Source organism: Monomorium pharaonis, chromosome 1 (genome assembly GCF_013373865.1).
Source record: "Monomorium pharaonis isolate MP-MQ-018 chromosome 1, ASM1337386v2, whole genome shotgun sequence".
Classification (NCBI taxonomy): Eukaryota; Metazoa; Arthropoda; class Insecta; order Hymenoptera; family Formicidae; genus Monomorium; species Monomorium pharaonis.
In genome coordinates this window covers 1,023,570-1,039,560 of record NC_050467.1, presented here as the reverse complement: position 1 = coordinate 1,039,560, position 15,991 = coordinate 1,023,570, and the positions used below count along the sequence as shown (strand labels likewise).

General features: G+C 40.0%; 3 protein-coding genes across 3 annotated transcripts in view; 2 read left to right on the top strand and 1 right to left on the bottom strand.

The window, feature by feature from the left end:
- The first annotated feature begins 10,352 nt into the window (after nucleotides 1-10,352).
- Nucleotides 10,353-12,968, top strand: LOC105834368 (adenosine 3'-phospho 5'-phosphosulfate transporter 1). The gene is made up of 8 exons (XM_012676787.2): nucleotides 10,353-10,384; nucleotides 10,582-10,790; nucleotides 10,861-11,066; nucleotides 11,235-11,459; nucleotides 11,593-11,743; nucleotides 11,883-12,094; nucleotides 12,162-12,287; nucleotides 12,375-12,968. Exons 1-8 carry the CDS (start codon nucleotides 10,353-10,355, stop codon nucleotides 12,540-12,542), a joined length of 1,329 nt encoding a protein of 442 aa, XP_012532241.1. The 3' UTR covers nucleotides 12,543-12,968.
- LOC105834369 (transmembrane protein 216-like) lies at nucleotides 12,921-14,316 on the bottom strand. The gene has a single exon (XM_012676788.3). The coding sequence runs from the start codon at nucleotides 13,901-13,903 to the stop codon at nucleotides 13,475-13,477; it is 429 nt and encodes a 142-aa protein (XP_012532242.1). The 5' UTR covers nucleotides 13,904-14,316; the 3' UTR covers nucleotides 12,921-13,474.
- Nucleotides 14,317-14,440: 124 nt separating this feature from the next.
- LOC105834373 (ecdysone 20-monooxygenase) overlaps nucleotides 14,441-15,991 on the top strand; it is a 28,780-nt gene continuing 27,229 nt past the window's right edge. The window contains exon 1 of the mRNA XM_028191961.2: nucleotides 14,441-15,331. The gene's annotated coding sequence lies outside the window, so the exon portion shown is untranslated. The remainder of the gene's footprint in view (nucleotides 15,332-15,991) is intronic.

The window sequence follows — 15,991 nt, the reverse complement described above, 5'->3', positions numbered from 1 at the left end:
TACTAAGCAAGTTAGAAACGGAACTTTGTTTTCCCTGGATTGGCAGTAATGGAAGCGAGGTTTAAAACGAATACGCAGGGAGCGAGTGGCGTCTTTTGCCCGCGAAAGTTGCGTCCGGTTGGAGCAGGTGCTCCGGTATTTTCGGAGTGCGTTGTCCAGGAGTTTGTGCGCGTAGAAGTCGCGGTGCGTCAGGTTTGCGCCCGGACTGCTAGTACGACGGCGAGCGGACTGGAGCGGTGCGGTAGTGCCGGTTAATCGGAGCAGCGCCGGGTTTGTTCGGTCACGAACTGTTTGCGTGATCGCGGAGACCATTTTGAAATTGTCCAACGACCGCGTGGTCGGCGGTCGAGGCGAAAACCTTTGTGGAATAAAGCGAAATTAAATTGATTTAGTGCTAAAACGCTCTCGACATTTCATTGGTAGAATCCCTGCCTCTTCCTCTCGAATTGCCGCCAAATTCAAAAGATTTAAGTCCATCCTTTACAACTCTCAGAAGTGGGATATGGATCACGACGCAGAACGAGCTCGTCTAGAAGCCTTGACAGTAGATCAACTGAAAAAGGAAGCAAGAAAGTACCAATTAATTGTGACGGGAAGGAAGGATTCAGTAGTAGATGCCATTATGGAGCACCTTGCTAATCAGGGGCAGTTGTCGGAGCAAGGAGCGATAGCAGTCGAGGGACCATCAGGTGAGCACGTGAAAGACCGGGAAGGTCATTTCGATGGGGCACGTGATATGAGCGTGCAGACATCAGAAGTAATACAGCGTGCGATAGAATCGTTTGCGATGCAGATTCAAAGGCAAAATCAGCAAATGTTGGAACAGTTTCAACAAACAGTGCGTCTATTAACAAATGAAGGACAAAATAGAACACATACGGTGGAACTGGAATCACCGTTGCGGAGCACGGTCTCACGTAATACAAATCTTCCGTCGGTAGCGGTTGCGGGTGGTGCCTCGCCGCATTCTACAGTGGGCTCGCTCCCGCCAGCTAACGCAGTGTCGTTGCTATCGCTACAAATACCGGAATTCGGAGGAGGTGAGGACGAGAACGTCGATCGATGGGTAAGGAGAGTCGATCAAGTCGCCCAGATACATAGGGCCTCGCCGGAAGTAATGTTATTGGCAGCGTCAAGTAAGTTAACAAAAGAAGCAAAAAAATGGTACGAGTTTCAGTCCGGTGCAGTTTTGGAGTCTTGGACGGCTCTGAAAGAAACGTTATTAAAAGTTTTTGAAAGAAAACTACCTTTCTATGTTCTCATGCAAAAAGTAGAATCTAGGAGGTGGTGGTACTTGAAAGAGTCTTTTCAACATTACGCCATAGAAAAAATGGCCCTAATGCAACCGTTAAACTTGACGGAACGGGATGCGATTAATTTGTTGATCGGTGGTATAGGGAAGGCATCGCTGAGAGCCACGGCAGCGACCCTGAGAGCCGCCACAGTTGAGGAATTCCTCGAGCAGATGAGGAGTATCACAGCAGCTTCGAGCGAATACAACAGGAAATTTAGTAACAACAATCGTAATTGGAAGCACAAGGATGCCGGTAAAAGAGAGGAGAAGAAAGGACAAGCAAACAAGGATGTCAAGGAACCATCGGAGGTTACCTGCTATTATTGTAAGACGCCTGGTCACCGCAAAACGGAGTGCCCCAAGCTGAAACGCAAGGATGGACTTAACGCGCAAGGGCAGCAATCCGAAAAAGTGCTAGCAGTGACGGAGCCGGAAGATGCAACCGAGACAGTGGCGTCCGTTCAGGAGGTACCTAAAAACATGGTGATGAGTAATACTCCAGTGAAAATTAATTATATTAATAACATTAAGTGCGATTTAAGCGTATTAATTGATACAGGAAGTCCTGTTTCCTTTATTAAATATAATACATATAAGGAATTTTTCGCGCAAGAAAGCGTAGTTGACAAAGCAATGCGTAAATTCAATGCGTTGAATGATTTACCGATTCGTACAAGAGGAACAATAAAAACAGAAATTGGCTTTAAACAATGGCCGGATATCCGATTAAATATAGAGTTAAATATACTTGAAAACAATAATTTTGCTAACGCATTAATTATAGGAAGAGATTTTTTAACAAAGGAAAAGATTACGGTAATATATAATCCACAAGATTTCTCTTCAGAAGAAATTTTGCTTTTACCACAATTCGACATATGCGAAGTTTCAAATACATTAGAAGAGATACTTGATAATTGTCGTATTGATTTTGATGAATCTTGTAGGAATCGGTTAAAACAAACAATATTAGAGATAGAAACCGCGGATATTCCGCTTATAAAAGATGATTATTATGTAAGAGTTAATTTAAAGGATAAGTCTACGTATTCATATTTGCCACGGCGTTTTGCCTTCACGCAAAGAAAGCAAATTCGAGAAATAGTTGATGACTTGTTAGACAGAGGCATAATAAAACCCAGCGTCTCACCATATTGCGCACGGGTAGTCCCGGTACAAAAGAAAAACGGTTCGATGCGGATGTGTGTTGATCTTCGGCCGTTGAACAGTAGAGTTGCCAAACAGCGTTATCCATTTCCTTTGATAGAGGACTGTTTATCAAGGCTGGGAAACAAGCAAGTATTCACAGTATTAGATTTAAGAGACGGGTTTCATCAGATCAAGGTCCACCCAGAGGACACTAAATATTTTGCCTTTGCTACGCCCGATGGGCAGTATGAATACAACAGACTTCCTTTCGGCTTCTGCGAAAGCCCAGCGGAATTTCAGAAAAGATTAGTTAATATTTTGCAAGCGCTAATACGCGAAGAAAAAGTCATTGTATATATAGATGACATTATGATAGCGTCAAGCTCGGTGGATGATAACTTAGAGACTTTAAGAATGACTCTTGCAATAATTAAGCAGTATGGCTTGGAACTGAATTATGGCAAGTGTCAGTTTTTACACAAAGAAATTCAATATCTTGGTTATACTGTCTCTGAGAAGGGAATTACTCTGAGTTCTCATCACACCGAAGCCGTAAGAAATTTTCCAAAGCCAAGGAACACTACCGAGGTCCAGCGATTCTTGGGATTGACCAGTTATTTTAGAAGGTTCATTAGGAACTTTGCAGATAAAGCAAGACCATTGTATCATTTACTAAAAAAAGATAGTGCCTTTAATTTTGATGAGCAATGCATTAGAGCTTATGAAACGCTTAAAGCAGAATTGATAACTTACCCGGTTCTCAGGATTTACAATCCAAAGTCTGAAACGCAGCTTCACACGGATGCCAGCGCTCAGGGATTGGCTGCAATCCTCTTGCAGAAACAGTCTTCAAGCTGCTGGGCACCCATTGCATATTACAGCCAGTCCACAAATACAACAGAAGCAAAATACCATAGTTTTGAGTTGGAAATGCTGGCAATTGTGAGAGCAATTGAACGGTTTCATATTTACCTATATGGATTAGAGTTTACAGTCATTACAGATTGTAATGCATTGGTCTTCGCTGTAAATAAAGCCAACCTCAATCCCCGAATAGCTCGCTGGACCTTGGCTCTCCAAAATTACCGCTTCAAGGTGGCACATCGTCCGGGCAAAAAGATGGGCCACGTTGATGCGTTAAGTAGACAGATTGCGTTGGTAAATGCGCTACCTATAGAAACAGAGTTAGTATACCGCCAATTACAAGACGCTAGAATAAAAGAAATAGCGAATGAGCTTGAATCTAACGAAAGTGATAAATTTGAAATTATAGACGGATTGGTCTATCGAAAAGGGGATAAAGCTCGTTTTTATGTTCCAGACAACATGGTTAGTAATGTGATTAGGGTGTACCATGATGAAATGGCACATTGCGGGACGGAAAAAACGATAGATGGAATTCGAAACACATATTGGTTTCCATCCCTACGCAAGAAAGTGCAGTTGCACATTGACAATTGTATTACGTGTTTGATGGCAAATGCCTCAAGCCATGCGCGCGAGGGAGAAATGCAATTAGAAAAATCTCCAAACTTACCCTTTGAAGTCATTCACGTCGATTATTTCGGGCCATTGCCAGAATCTAATGATGGGTCTAAGCATATCTTAGTGGTGATAGACGCATTTACGCGTTACACCTGGTTGTTTCCGTCACAGGCAGCAGCGGCTAAAGAAGCCTGTAGCAGTTTGCAATGGTTATTCAATGTCTTTGGTACCCCTAAGCTAATAGTTTCGGATAGAGGTTCCGCATTTACTGCCAGAGAATTTACTTACCTCATTAATAAATATAAAATACGGCATAGGCAAACCGCGGTCGCGTCACCATGGGCTAATGGGATGGTCGAACGGGTCAACCGTTTTTTAAAATCTTCACTCGCGAAAGCCACAGACACGCCCGAAGCGTGGAACACGAATATTGCGCAAATTCAATACGTTATAAACAATACCGCGCACTCGTCGATAAGAACAACGCCTAGCCATTTATTGTTAGGTTACGCGCAACGTAATCACAGCGACAGCGAGCTGAAAGAATTAATCGACCAATTAGCCAATATCGAGAAGGATATCGACCACGAGCGACAAATAGCGCGTGATGCTGCTATCGAGGCAACAGAAAAATTAAGAAATTACAATAAAATATATTACGATAGTAGACATAAGAGACCGGCGCGGTACAAAGAAAATGATTTAGTTTTAATACGCGACACACAGGGAAAACCGGGCCAATCACGGAAGCTCAAATCTAAATATAAGGGCCCATACCTAGTCACTAAAGTGTTAGAGAATAACCGATATGTTGTTCGCGATGTCCCTGGCTTTAACATTTCGAGCAAACCTTATAATACAATTCTATCTTCCGACAAGTTAAAGCCATGGAGCAAATCCGATGCGTTAACGGAAAGCTAGGTCGTGATAATGTCCAGTTAATCCTCATCGAATGCAATCAATAAGTGATAGGCATAAATTAGCGAATGTCACACGAGAAACTTAAATGTTGAAACAGACTTTAGGATAATCTTTAATCATCAATGAGGATATGAAACGATTGGACATTTGCACGAACATTGTTTTCTGAAGAATAATCATTGTATTTTATTGTTATTGTTCTGCGTAAAATTTTTCATATTGTTTATTGTAATGGGTAAGCGTATCGCCCGCCGAGAACATTCGAGTCGAATGTCATGTCAGAATGGACGAACTGTAAGGGAATTCGGGGGAAACTTAAGTTACTAAGCAAGTTAGAAACGGAACTTTGTTTTCCCTGGATTGGCAGTAATGGAAGCGAGGTTTAAAACGAATACGCAGGGAGCGAGTGGCGTCTTTTGCCCGCGAAAGTTGCGTCCGGTTGGAGCAGGTGCTCCGGTATTTTCGGAGTGCGTTGTCCAGGAGTTTGTGCGCGTAGAAGTCGCGGTGCGTCAGGTTTGCGCCCGGACTGCTAGTACGACGGCGAGCGGACTGGAGCGGTGCGGTAGTGCCGGTTAATCGGAGCAGCGCCGGGTTTGTTCGGTCACGAACTGTTTGCGTGATCGCGGAGACCATTTTGAAATTGTCCAACGACCGCGTGGTCGGCGGTCGAGGCGAAAACCTTTGTGGAATAAAGCGAAATTAAATTGATTTAGTGCTAAAACGCTCTCGACATTTCATTGGTAGAATCCCTGCCTCTTCCTCTCGAATTGCCGCCAAATTCAAAAGATTTAAGTCCATCCTTTACAATACGGAACGATATTCGACACAAACTTGGTGACCGCGATCGTACTCCGGACTTGTCTCTAGTCTCGAGGATTTCACTATATGTTTCCTTACCCGCGCGCGCTCGCGTGATGAGCGAAGCCGTCTTTGACGACCTTTGCGCCTTTTTAAAATGCGACAGCGCGACGCGCGACTCGTGATGCACGGATCGCGCGCGCGATAGCGCTTCCTTCTTGTTCTCACGGATTTCTTATCCTTGGCGGTCTATTAATATATCGCGGTAGATTCTACCTTGGCGATAATTACGCGCGCGTTCCCGGTATCCGAAGTAAAGTTCTTTTACAAAGAGCACCAAGTATCACGCGCGCGAGTCCGCTCTCGTTTTCTTCGTCAGTTCGGACTCGATCGGAGAATACTAATTGTAAGCGTCATAAATGCTCTCGCTCTAGATGAGTCTTCTCGACAATACGCGCATTATTTTTCCTTCTTACCTCTCGAACGTAAGATGAGATACATCTTGTGCGACGAACGAACGTTACATTTATTAAACTCGAATTAAAACGTCTATAAAAAAAATATAATTTTTTTTTAATGCAAATCACCATAATATCCGAGCATACCGTTAATGCGATTGACGCGCGTACGATCAACAGTTAAAAATTATCACAAAGAGATACCAATCTACAATAAGTAACTGTCAAACGCTAGGCGAGTGATAAATATTATGTCAGATTGATGATAAAACTCGAAGCGTAAGCAAATTCTCTCGTTGTGCAGTGACTTTTAATTATGCTTTGTTAAACAATCTTTACAATCTCGAGTTTACGATCTAGAAAATCGAGTTACAAAAGTAACTGTCTTGAACTTTTCGCGCCAATCTGTTTAGTTTTAGCAAGTTACTTAGCAAAATACTCGCAATTCACGCTTCATTTGACAACAAATCAGTAAAACGGTCAAGATCTTCAAGATTAAAATAGGTCAACCCTTTGCAGACTAATCTGGGTCATATTGACTCGGAAAAAGAAGTGAGAAACATTTCAAGTAATATGATTAAATAATCGTAACATTTTTTTCAAAATTCAGAGCCCAAAGACAACCATTTACCAGTGACCCAGATAATCCGATCAAGCAGTGAAAAACAAGATGAGTCTGGGGAGAGTTAATCTATCGGAATCATGAATGCATTGAATTTAAAAAATTCTATTTTTAGCTTGTTTCCTCTAACAATAAATTGAAATACGAAATTTTCACATAAGCTCGAATGTAACAATAATTTTTCGCTGAAATCTGTGACGTAAAATTTACAAATGGAGTATTACAAGTCAGTTAATAAATTGTAAATGATGTATAATATTGTGTAATTTATTTCTGTTAAGTACAGTTGTATTGCTTAAGTATTCTGAATTTTTATATTTTATTTCTCATTTATCTAATTCCCTTAATCACGTTCGCAACGCTCTCTTTTGAACAAACGCTTCGATGCATTTTTTAATTTGTTATTTTTTTTTATCAACAAATCATATACCGAAACAAAACTGTTTCTTTAATTTTCATATGATGTAACGCTCATCGTGGTACTACGTGTCAGTTACCGATCATTGTTGGTTGTTTTCTTTTACGACGATTAGTCACGGTACATATATAGCACTTGGACATTAGGTGTTGACGTTAAAAGCACTCTCACGCATTGATGCCGATGAATGTTGTGACATTTTACGACGCTCATTATCGACGTACGTGCAACGAGTCCGCGCGAAATGCTTGCGCACGGTACGCCGCATCCTGAATAGGATTACCAGAATACCAGAATGATCTAGAACGGCTCAGAAAACCGAGAAATAACCGTGTATCAAAGTAGGACAGGATGGAATAGGTGTACCATTTTCAAGGTTTCCTCGCGACATGGGAAAAAAGTGGAACAGCGAGCTCGAACCATCAGTTCATGTATACATAATGTCGCGGTCGCGTATTACACGTGTCTAAAAGAGAGAGAGAGAGAGAGAGAGAGAGAGAGAGAGAGAGAGAGAAAAGAAACAGAAATTTCTCGGTAGAGGAATAGATTGGACTTGCGCGAATTGACGTTCTCTTGTAAATGCGAGGCGTTCAGTGATAAACACGATATACTCTTCATCGTACTCGAGAAGAGTTGTTTCTTAACAACGAAATGTCAAGGCGCGAATAATTTTTGAAATTTCGAGTCATCATGCTATCCCATTAATTGTAAAGAAATTTAATTGTAAAGAAACGCTCAGATTTACGATAAAATGCTTCCACGCAGAAAAGATATCTTAAAGTAGTAGCAATGTGATTAACGCCGCTGCTTCTTATCCAACAGCATACTTTGATAATAGCGTCAATCGTCAATTATAGATTATGCATATTATACATTAATTACAAACGGAAAAATATCGATGATCGGAAGAAAAAGCGCGGCAATCTAGACTACACGTGTATGTTTTCAGAGCGCGGCAATTTGCGCTTCGATTCGATCGAATAACTATATCGAATCTTCATCCAATCGTAACTTGAGGCAGAAACAAATGCCTTTGTCGCAACATTTGCCACGTTCTGTTCGCGCAATGCCGATATATCGTGACCTCCGGGTCGCCGAGTGCGTTATCCATTAATTTTCTGTAATATCATGGGGCTATTAATTCTCTGTTCAATAAAGCGCGCCCGTAATACTTAACGGGCCTGATAACGACCGGCCTTTAATACACGAACGAGGAAAGAGAGAAGAAGTGGATGATTTCTATTCGACCGAAAAGAAAACGCTTTTCGAAAACAAGACATCGCAGTCGATCGAGCTGCGATTAATAAGTGATCGTTGGTAAAAGAAATTTTTTAATGACTTTCGAATCTTTCACGCGATTGGTTAACGATTGTGGAATTTTTCCTTGATTGCGTCACCTATTCAGCATCCGTTAAACACAAGAGAGGAAACGAAGTGTTTCATTCTTTTACTCTCTCTCTCTCTCTCTCTCTCTCTCTCTCTTTCTCTCTCTTCGTCTATCATTCTCGACGTAATAACTATATGATATCCGGTTTAAGCATACTTGAATTTTCAAAGCGTCAACGCAATCAACTGCATCAAAGAAGCAAAAAAATATTTCCCTTAACAGAAGAAAACGTCCGTTTGATTAAGGTGTGTTTTAAAGATTTGTAAAAGAGATCTAGATTCTTATGTGAAAGAATTTGTATTAAACAAATTTAATTGAGTTCTGATAAACATGTACACAAAGCAACATGAAAAAGTGAAGAAAGAAAAATTCAAAAATTTATTCGGGCTCAATATTTATCGCACTATAAACTCCAAGTTACTATAATATATACACATCTCTTATACATATAATCTCAAACAAACTTGGAGCGATTGAAATTTCCCGTATTGCAGATAAAGACATCAATGAAATTTGAGAGTCTCGTTAAGGAAAAGTTACGCGGTTATTCTGTTCGCGGTGTCAATAAGAAGCGTTTAAGTTTAAGGGTAGGATTGCAAACGTGGCACGCGTGCGTGTCCTTGCACCGCGAGTCGCACGAGCCTGAGCCAGATTGCCTCGCGTGCTTTTTTAGGACGGCTCCGGGTTAGTCGGTCGTATACCCACATACCTATATATCGCATGTATATGCACGCGTTATCGCGCCCGGTGGCTCGGTACTCGGCTCGTGCCACGCAAGCGTACATGCATACATACATACATACATACAACATACATACGCGAAGCGCGTCCGAATATGTGCCCCAAGGTCGCTCGTCGCTCGTCGTTCGCCGCTTGTATTGCTAAAATGCGAATCGCGCGAACGAAACGACGACGAGGTGTCTCTTAATATTCGCGCCGGCCTTCCTCTCATCGTCGCGGTAGTATGGGATAATGTATATTATAGATGCCCACGATTATGAGCGTTAGGCTTGCAGCTAATGCCTGCCGGATCAAATTAAATCGCACTCGAAGCGCCATTGTGCGCGCGAGGCACGCCATGTCAACCAATGCCAACTTGCCAACAGGATCGTACCTGCATCCTGGACGCTTTGTACTCGCGCACGGCGCGAGGTGAATTGATTCGTTATCATTAATCTATTTAACCTATCGACAAAACTAATCTGCTTTTTTTACATCTGCGCTGTGTTACTGTCTGCATTTTTCGAATAAAATAAATATGTAATTGGATATGATGTATAAAGAGAAAAAGACGATGAAAAATACACAAAGTTTAGAGGCAAGGAACAAATTTATTACACTTAACAATAATTTTTTATTGTTTAAACAACAACTTTAAACGAAATAATAACATTTAAACTTGTGTAATGCTTGTCATTCTTTTTTTGATGTGTTCTCGCTGGCATTCTAGAAAGCTTGATCCGGTCCTGACATCTTCCTGCCAACCTGCCATACGTATCGCACCACTCGCAACATCGCAAGTATATATACATCACATCAATACATGTTCTATAGAAGATACCACACGTTTTGTCTATCAAAGATTTAGAAACACCATGCTTAGTGGAGTGCAGTGGCGTGGTAGAATAGGAGTAGGACGGAAATAAAATCAATTATATGTTTAATAACAATTCTTTGTAGTGTACAATATACGATGCACGGCGGGTGGAGGTTTCTCTAGGCTTGTATGCTCGTGAGACGAGCGATAGACGAGGGGACGTTCGTGACGAAGGTTATGGGATAATTGATACTATCGCCAAAGTTTCTCACTCGCGACGAGTATGGGAAACTTTGTGGGTGACATCGTGATATGGTATGGATACGTTTTAATCTTGACGCTTTGTCAAAAGCGTAAATATTTCGGTTTATAGCTCGTACAACCAGGCAAGAGATTAGAGCTAGTTTAACGCATAGTTGCACTCACTCGAATTTTTGACGTTATATTTTGTAATTACATATGTAATTTTCATGTTTTTATTATTACGTAATTAAAGAGACTACATTTGGTAGCGTGTTGCTACTACTTTCAGTCAGCGTCATATTCGGAACCAGTGAGATTGTCAAATTATTCACAAACAATGGAGAGGATATTCTCAAGACGTCTACGTATAGTTGGATTATTCGATTATGTTTAAATTTACTGGGATATGCCACTGTGTTGCTGCCAGGTTGCCTTATATATAAATATGTACGCTATACAAAATATATTCAGAGAAGTGGTAAATATCAAAAGATTAAAAAAAACTAATATTTCAAGAGGCAGTACGTAATTTGAAAAAAATTATGCAGGAAAAGGCTGTATTCCCAGACTGGTACATTCGTGCTTTGTGGGACACTGCGAGACAGGTCTTTTGGATTCACCTTATGCTCCTAACGCTTCCACTCATGTCCAGCGCACTTTCGCTCAAGACACACTACTCCTGATGTATTGTTTCCTTGGATTACAGTTTAGTTATCTGACATGGGGTTATTTACAGGAAAAGATAATGACACAGGTATTGTATCAAATTATCTTGGTGGAACAAATACAGAAAGAAATATTCATGCTTTTTACATTATTGGAATTGTTAGTGTGACCATTTTATTTTAATAGATTTTAACGTTACTCTTATAACATAATAATCTTAATTAAATCAAAATATATCATTGATTTATTTGTACAGGAATACGAAAATGCTTTTGGCAACAAAGCACGGTTTCAAGATTCCCAATTCCTCGTGTTTGTGAATCGCATTCTCGCTTTCTTGATGTCAGGATTATATCTGCTTATTCAACGCCAGCCGCAACATAAAACGCCATTGTATAAGTATGCATTTTGTTCACTGTCAAATATCATGAGCAGTTGGTGTCAGTACGAAGCTCTAAAATATGTCAGTTTTCCATCACAGGTGAAAAATTATATTTATTCTCATATGTGACCGTATATACTTATGACGATTTCTCTAGTTGTAATAAAACTGTTCTCAACCATGAGTATTTATATATGAATGTGTTTTATACATGTCCAATTATCTTTTTCAGGTTCTAGCCAAAGCCTCGAAAATTATCCCTGTTATGATAATGGGAAAACTAATTTCACATACGACATACGAATACTACGAGTATGTTACTGCAATTCTTATTTCTATCGGAATGACGCTTTTTATGTTGGACAGTTCTGATCACAAAAACGGTAATACTTTAAGTTGAGTGTTAAACATTTGAAAATTAACATTTCCTCTCATGCCTGCAATAATATTTTGTTAAATATAAACTGCATTTTAATACTTTAGTTGCAATCAACATCAAAATGATAGATTTATAAATTTCAGACGGAGCTACAACACTTTCTGGTGTTATTTTACTTGGAAGCTACTTATTGTTGGATAGTTTTACAAGTACCTGGCAAAATGCACTCTTCATAGACTATGGTGTAAATAGCGTACAAATGATGTGCGGAGTTAATATGTTTTCCTGTTTGTTGACTGCAATGTCTCTGTTTCAACAATCGAGTTTTCCGCAAATATTTTCTTTCATGACAACGGTAATTAATTTGTTTTAAATAGATTTGTTTTATACAATGTTTGACTAATTTGACTTTTATCGCACAGTATCCCAGATTTATAATCGACTGTTTGCTGATTTCAATTTGTTCAGCAAGTGGCCAATTGTACATTTTTTACACTATTTCTAAATTTGGATCCGTTACATTTGTCATTATGATGACCATTCGTCAGGTACAAAATTATTTATTATCAATTTGTAAAAAAAAAAGGTTAAATCCAAAGGATATAATATCGCATTTATATTAATGTCTTTTACAGGGTCTGGCGATACTACTATCATGTTTAATCTATCATCATGAGATCACCATTGTCGGAGTATTTGGTATACTGTTGGTTTTTGGTTCAGTATTTTTACGAATTTACTGCAACAATAAATTAAATGCAATTAGAAAACGCAGAGCTTCGGCAAATAGTATAAAACATTAAGAGTTGTATTACTTAGGCAGAATTGCAATTTTAATTGTCATACAGGGGTAGATTTCTATTCACTATTCATTGTAATTGCCATAGATTAGGATAGAATCATAGTAATTAGACATTGACTGTAATTACGAATGCGAAATTTTTATTTATAATGCTGTTTCTTTGTATTCTCTATATCGATAGTTTTGATAGTTTTTGATTGTGTGAGCTTGATAAGTATTACAAATTTTGTAGAGTACGTCAGTCTATGTCATGTAGGTGTAACATATTTGAAGATAAGCACTTGGATATGTGATCTGAAAAAAATGTCGGCATTATACCATTATGAAAAGAAATGTGTGTCGCGTCACATGTATTATGACATATATAAATATTGTATTATTTATTTGAAAAATGTTTATTTTGATATAAATGCGTATACACAACAAACATATGTGCAAATTTCTTACCTATACACGACTATGTTTAATATAGAAGTATTGATATAGTGTTACATAGTCTTTTTTTCTGTACAACATTCTGTACATTACTGCTTAAATGTGACAATACCTATAAATGGCAGTGTTTATAATCTTTTACAGACTTCTGTAATCTCTGATTACAGAAGTCGTATGTAAATAGCATATAAAAATCTTTTATTATTAGTCTTTATTTTCTATTAAATAAATATTTGTGGCAAAGCCATTATGCAGAACTGACTTTACAATAGATTTCAGGAAAATAATATGATACTCTCTCATAGGATTGCTTCTTATATGTGTATGTAGAGATGTAACATTACAATTGTTCACAGCGAAAGAAAAGTCTTGGGCAAACAAAAGCATTTTGATCCTGATGACTTGACAACACTTAAAAAATTAATTATTTAGGCGTGACAAGTGCAAAATATGAATAAGTCCTGGTGCGACTAGAATATTAGAAATGGCAACAGCTAGTTATTTCCCTGGGGATGGTGGTCGATAGATGGCTATAAGGCACACGATCGCAATGATCACCTCGGAGGCTAGTAAAACCAGCTGTATGCTGCAGAGAATCACCTCCAACCTGAGCACGTAGTACTGCCAGAGCAGGAAGTAGAGCGTTGCCAGGGAGCTAGGAACGGTCAGGATGATTCCAATAAGGATCGGCAGTCCACGTTCGGTCAAGTTTCCCTTTCTTCCCAGATAAATTCTGCCACTTTCCGTCAGTATCAAGAAGAAGAGCAGCGCAAACTCCGTCAGGGTCTTGCTCGCGCCCGGCGATGGCATATTCGCGGCCTTGAACAGCCCCATGCACAGCTCGCACACGGCAAACATGCCAAAGTAAAAGGAATTGAGATACATGAGAATCTCATAGGTAAGCGACGAGTTCGCTACTGTGGGCATTGTCACTATTCACCGCCGCGGTCCAAGGCTTCGAGCTTCGAGCTTCGAGATTCAGGCTTCGGGCCGGCTATATGTACTGATCTCTCCTCTCAATCGCGATCCATTTCCAGGAGAAAGGATTTCTCTAAACGTTGCTTCATCCCTGCACGTTTACGATGCAAGGGAGTAACGCGAGTTGCGTAAATCTCAGCGAATCCGCCAATTGCCAATTTTCACGCTTTCGTCTACGACTCTACGCGGTCCACATGTTTATTTTTCTTCTTTTTCTTCTTCTTACACCCAATGGATTTCTGTCCCAATAGGGACACAGTACCACGATTTAAAAATGTCGGAGGGTAACAATCCTGGGGGTCCGATATGTTTATTTTTAACTCCAAGACCTCGAGCGAGACTTCGAGCAGTTTAATGGCCTGTTCTTTTTAGCTTCACTGCTGTCAGGGTGTCAGCTGTCAGGTCGCAACGCTACTGGCTCGCTCACCCTTCGAGATATATCGATAGGTGAAATTGCGATTCTCGAAACTTGGAAGGATCGAGCCGATCGAGTAACGTATCGCATATGCGTGAGTCATGATACTCATGATGGTTCGTGGTATCGTGTGTTCGAGCACTCTGCAGTACTTCTCGCGGTTTTTATCGTGTAGTAGTAGAGACTTGCCCGCAACGATAGTGAATTTCATGGGCAAGAGATCGTCGCGCGACAGTACTGTGGTGAGTGTGTCGTAACACATAATGTGCCCTGTGTTGTGATTGTCGTAAGTGAGCATCGGTGTGAGGACAAGGTGTGAGAGAGCTAGTGTATCTCGGAGTTCTAAAGCGTCTAATTCCAATTTGATTTGGAAGCCTTTGTGATACCGAGGTCCTAAATACCCGTCTGATGAAAAATCCGCCGCTGAGTAAGGTGTTTACTGTATTAATGTCAACGCGCGAAAGTTTCGTGATCCTTACGAGAGTATACTTGACACTTGGTAATACGTAATAATTTCTATAATAATTCAACATTTCTTACTTTATTGGATTTAGATTACAATTTCGAATTAATTTAGAATAAACGTTTTGTGATAATGAGCGTGGAGCATAACTGGTGACGAAAATATGGGCCTTATTCATGAGAGATTCGTCAAGTTTGCGTCGTGCGACTGTAGTGTTAATTATTTAGTGTTATTTTTACTAGCGATTTTTAACAGACTGATCATGCTCGATTAAAGCTGCAATACTTACATAGTAATAATTGATCTGAAAAAATGTGAAAAATTTTAAGAGATGATCATCTAAAACTATACGTATATAATAATATCGCGATAATAATTTTCCACGTTTTCGCGAGTGTAATGTTGCGTCGAGAAAATCACACGGAATCGACAATCCCAACAGTCTGAGAGGAGGAGGAGGCTTAGCGAAAGCATCAGGCATCGGCGGAGCAACTTTGCGGTAATTATTTTTTTACTTAAGAAATTAATGTTTCATTTTTTTATTCTTGAATTATATTATATTGTTGGATAATTTAATAATTATAATTGGAGACAAGTAATCTCAAATTTTATAAATACTAGATACCACAGACGTGCGCTTCGCGCGCGCTATTTAGTGTTTTGTTTTTTACATTTTAAAAATAAATTTCAATGATAATAGTATTGTAAGGAGAGGCCGGTTAAGTTTCCTAGGCTCTAGTGTTTTGTCAGGATCCTCTCGGGTTTAGGGGATAGGCGGAGAGTAACAGGAGCAAGAATGAGCAGAGTTTACTTTTACCACACTTTATTTCGTTTAAGAGAACCGCGTGGTCGCTCTTCTAGGCCTATTACAATGGCGGTTGCACGCGCGCACTGCGTGCTCCGATTTCATACTTCCCGCACCAAGTCTTTATCCGCGCGTGTTCCGCGTGACTTCGCGTAATTTCGTAACGTCTCGAGCTCTGGTTGATCGAGCTCCAGGAGTTAAAGCAACTTTTCCCCGCGCACCGAACAGCTCCATTACTCCGATTCGAATTTCCTCCGAAAACTCACAGTGACTCGAGCGCCGCAGGAAGACGACGTGTTGCTTGGTTGCTTCTCGTGGCTGCCGCTTTTATATTCGCGGATTGCCAACCGCAGA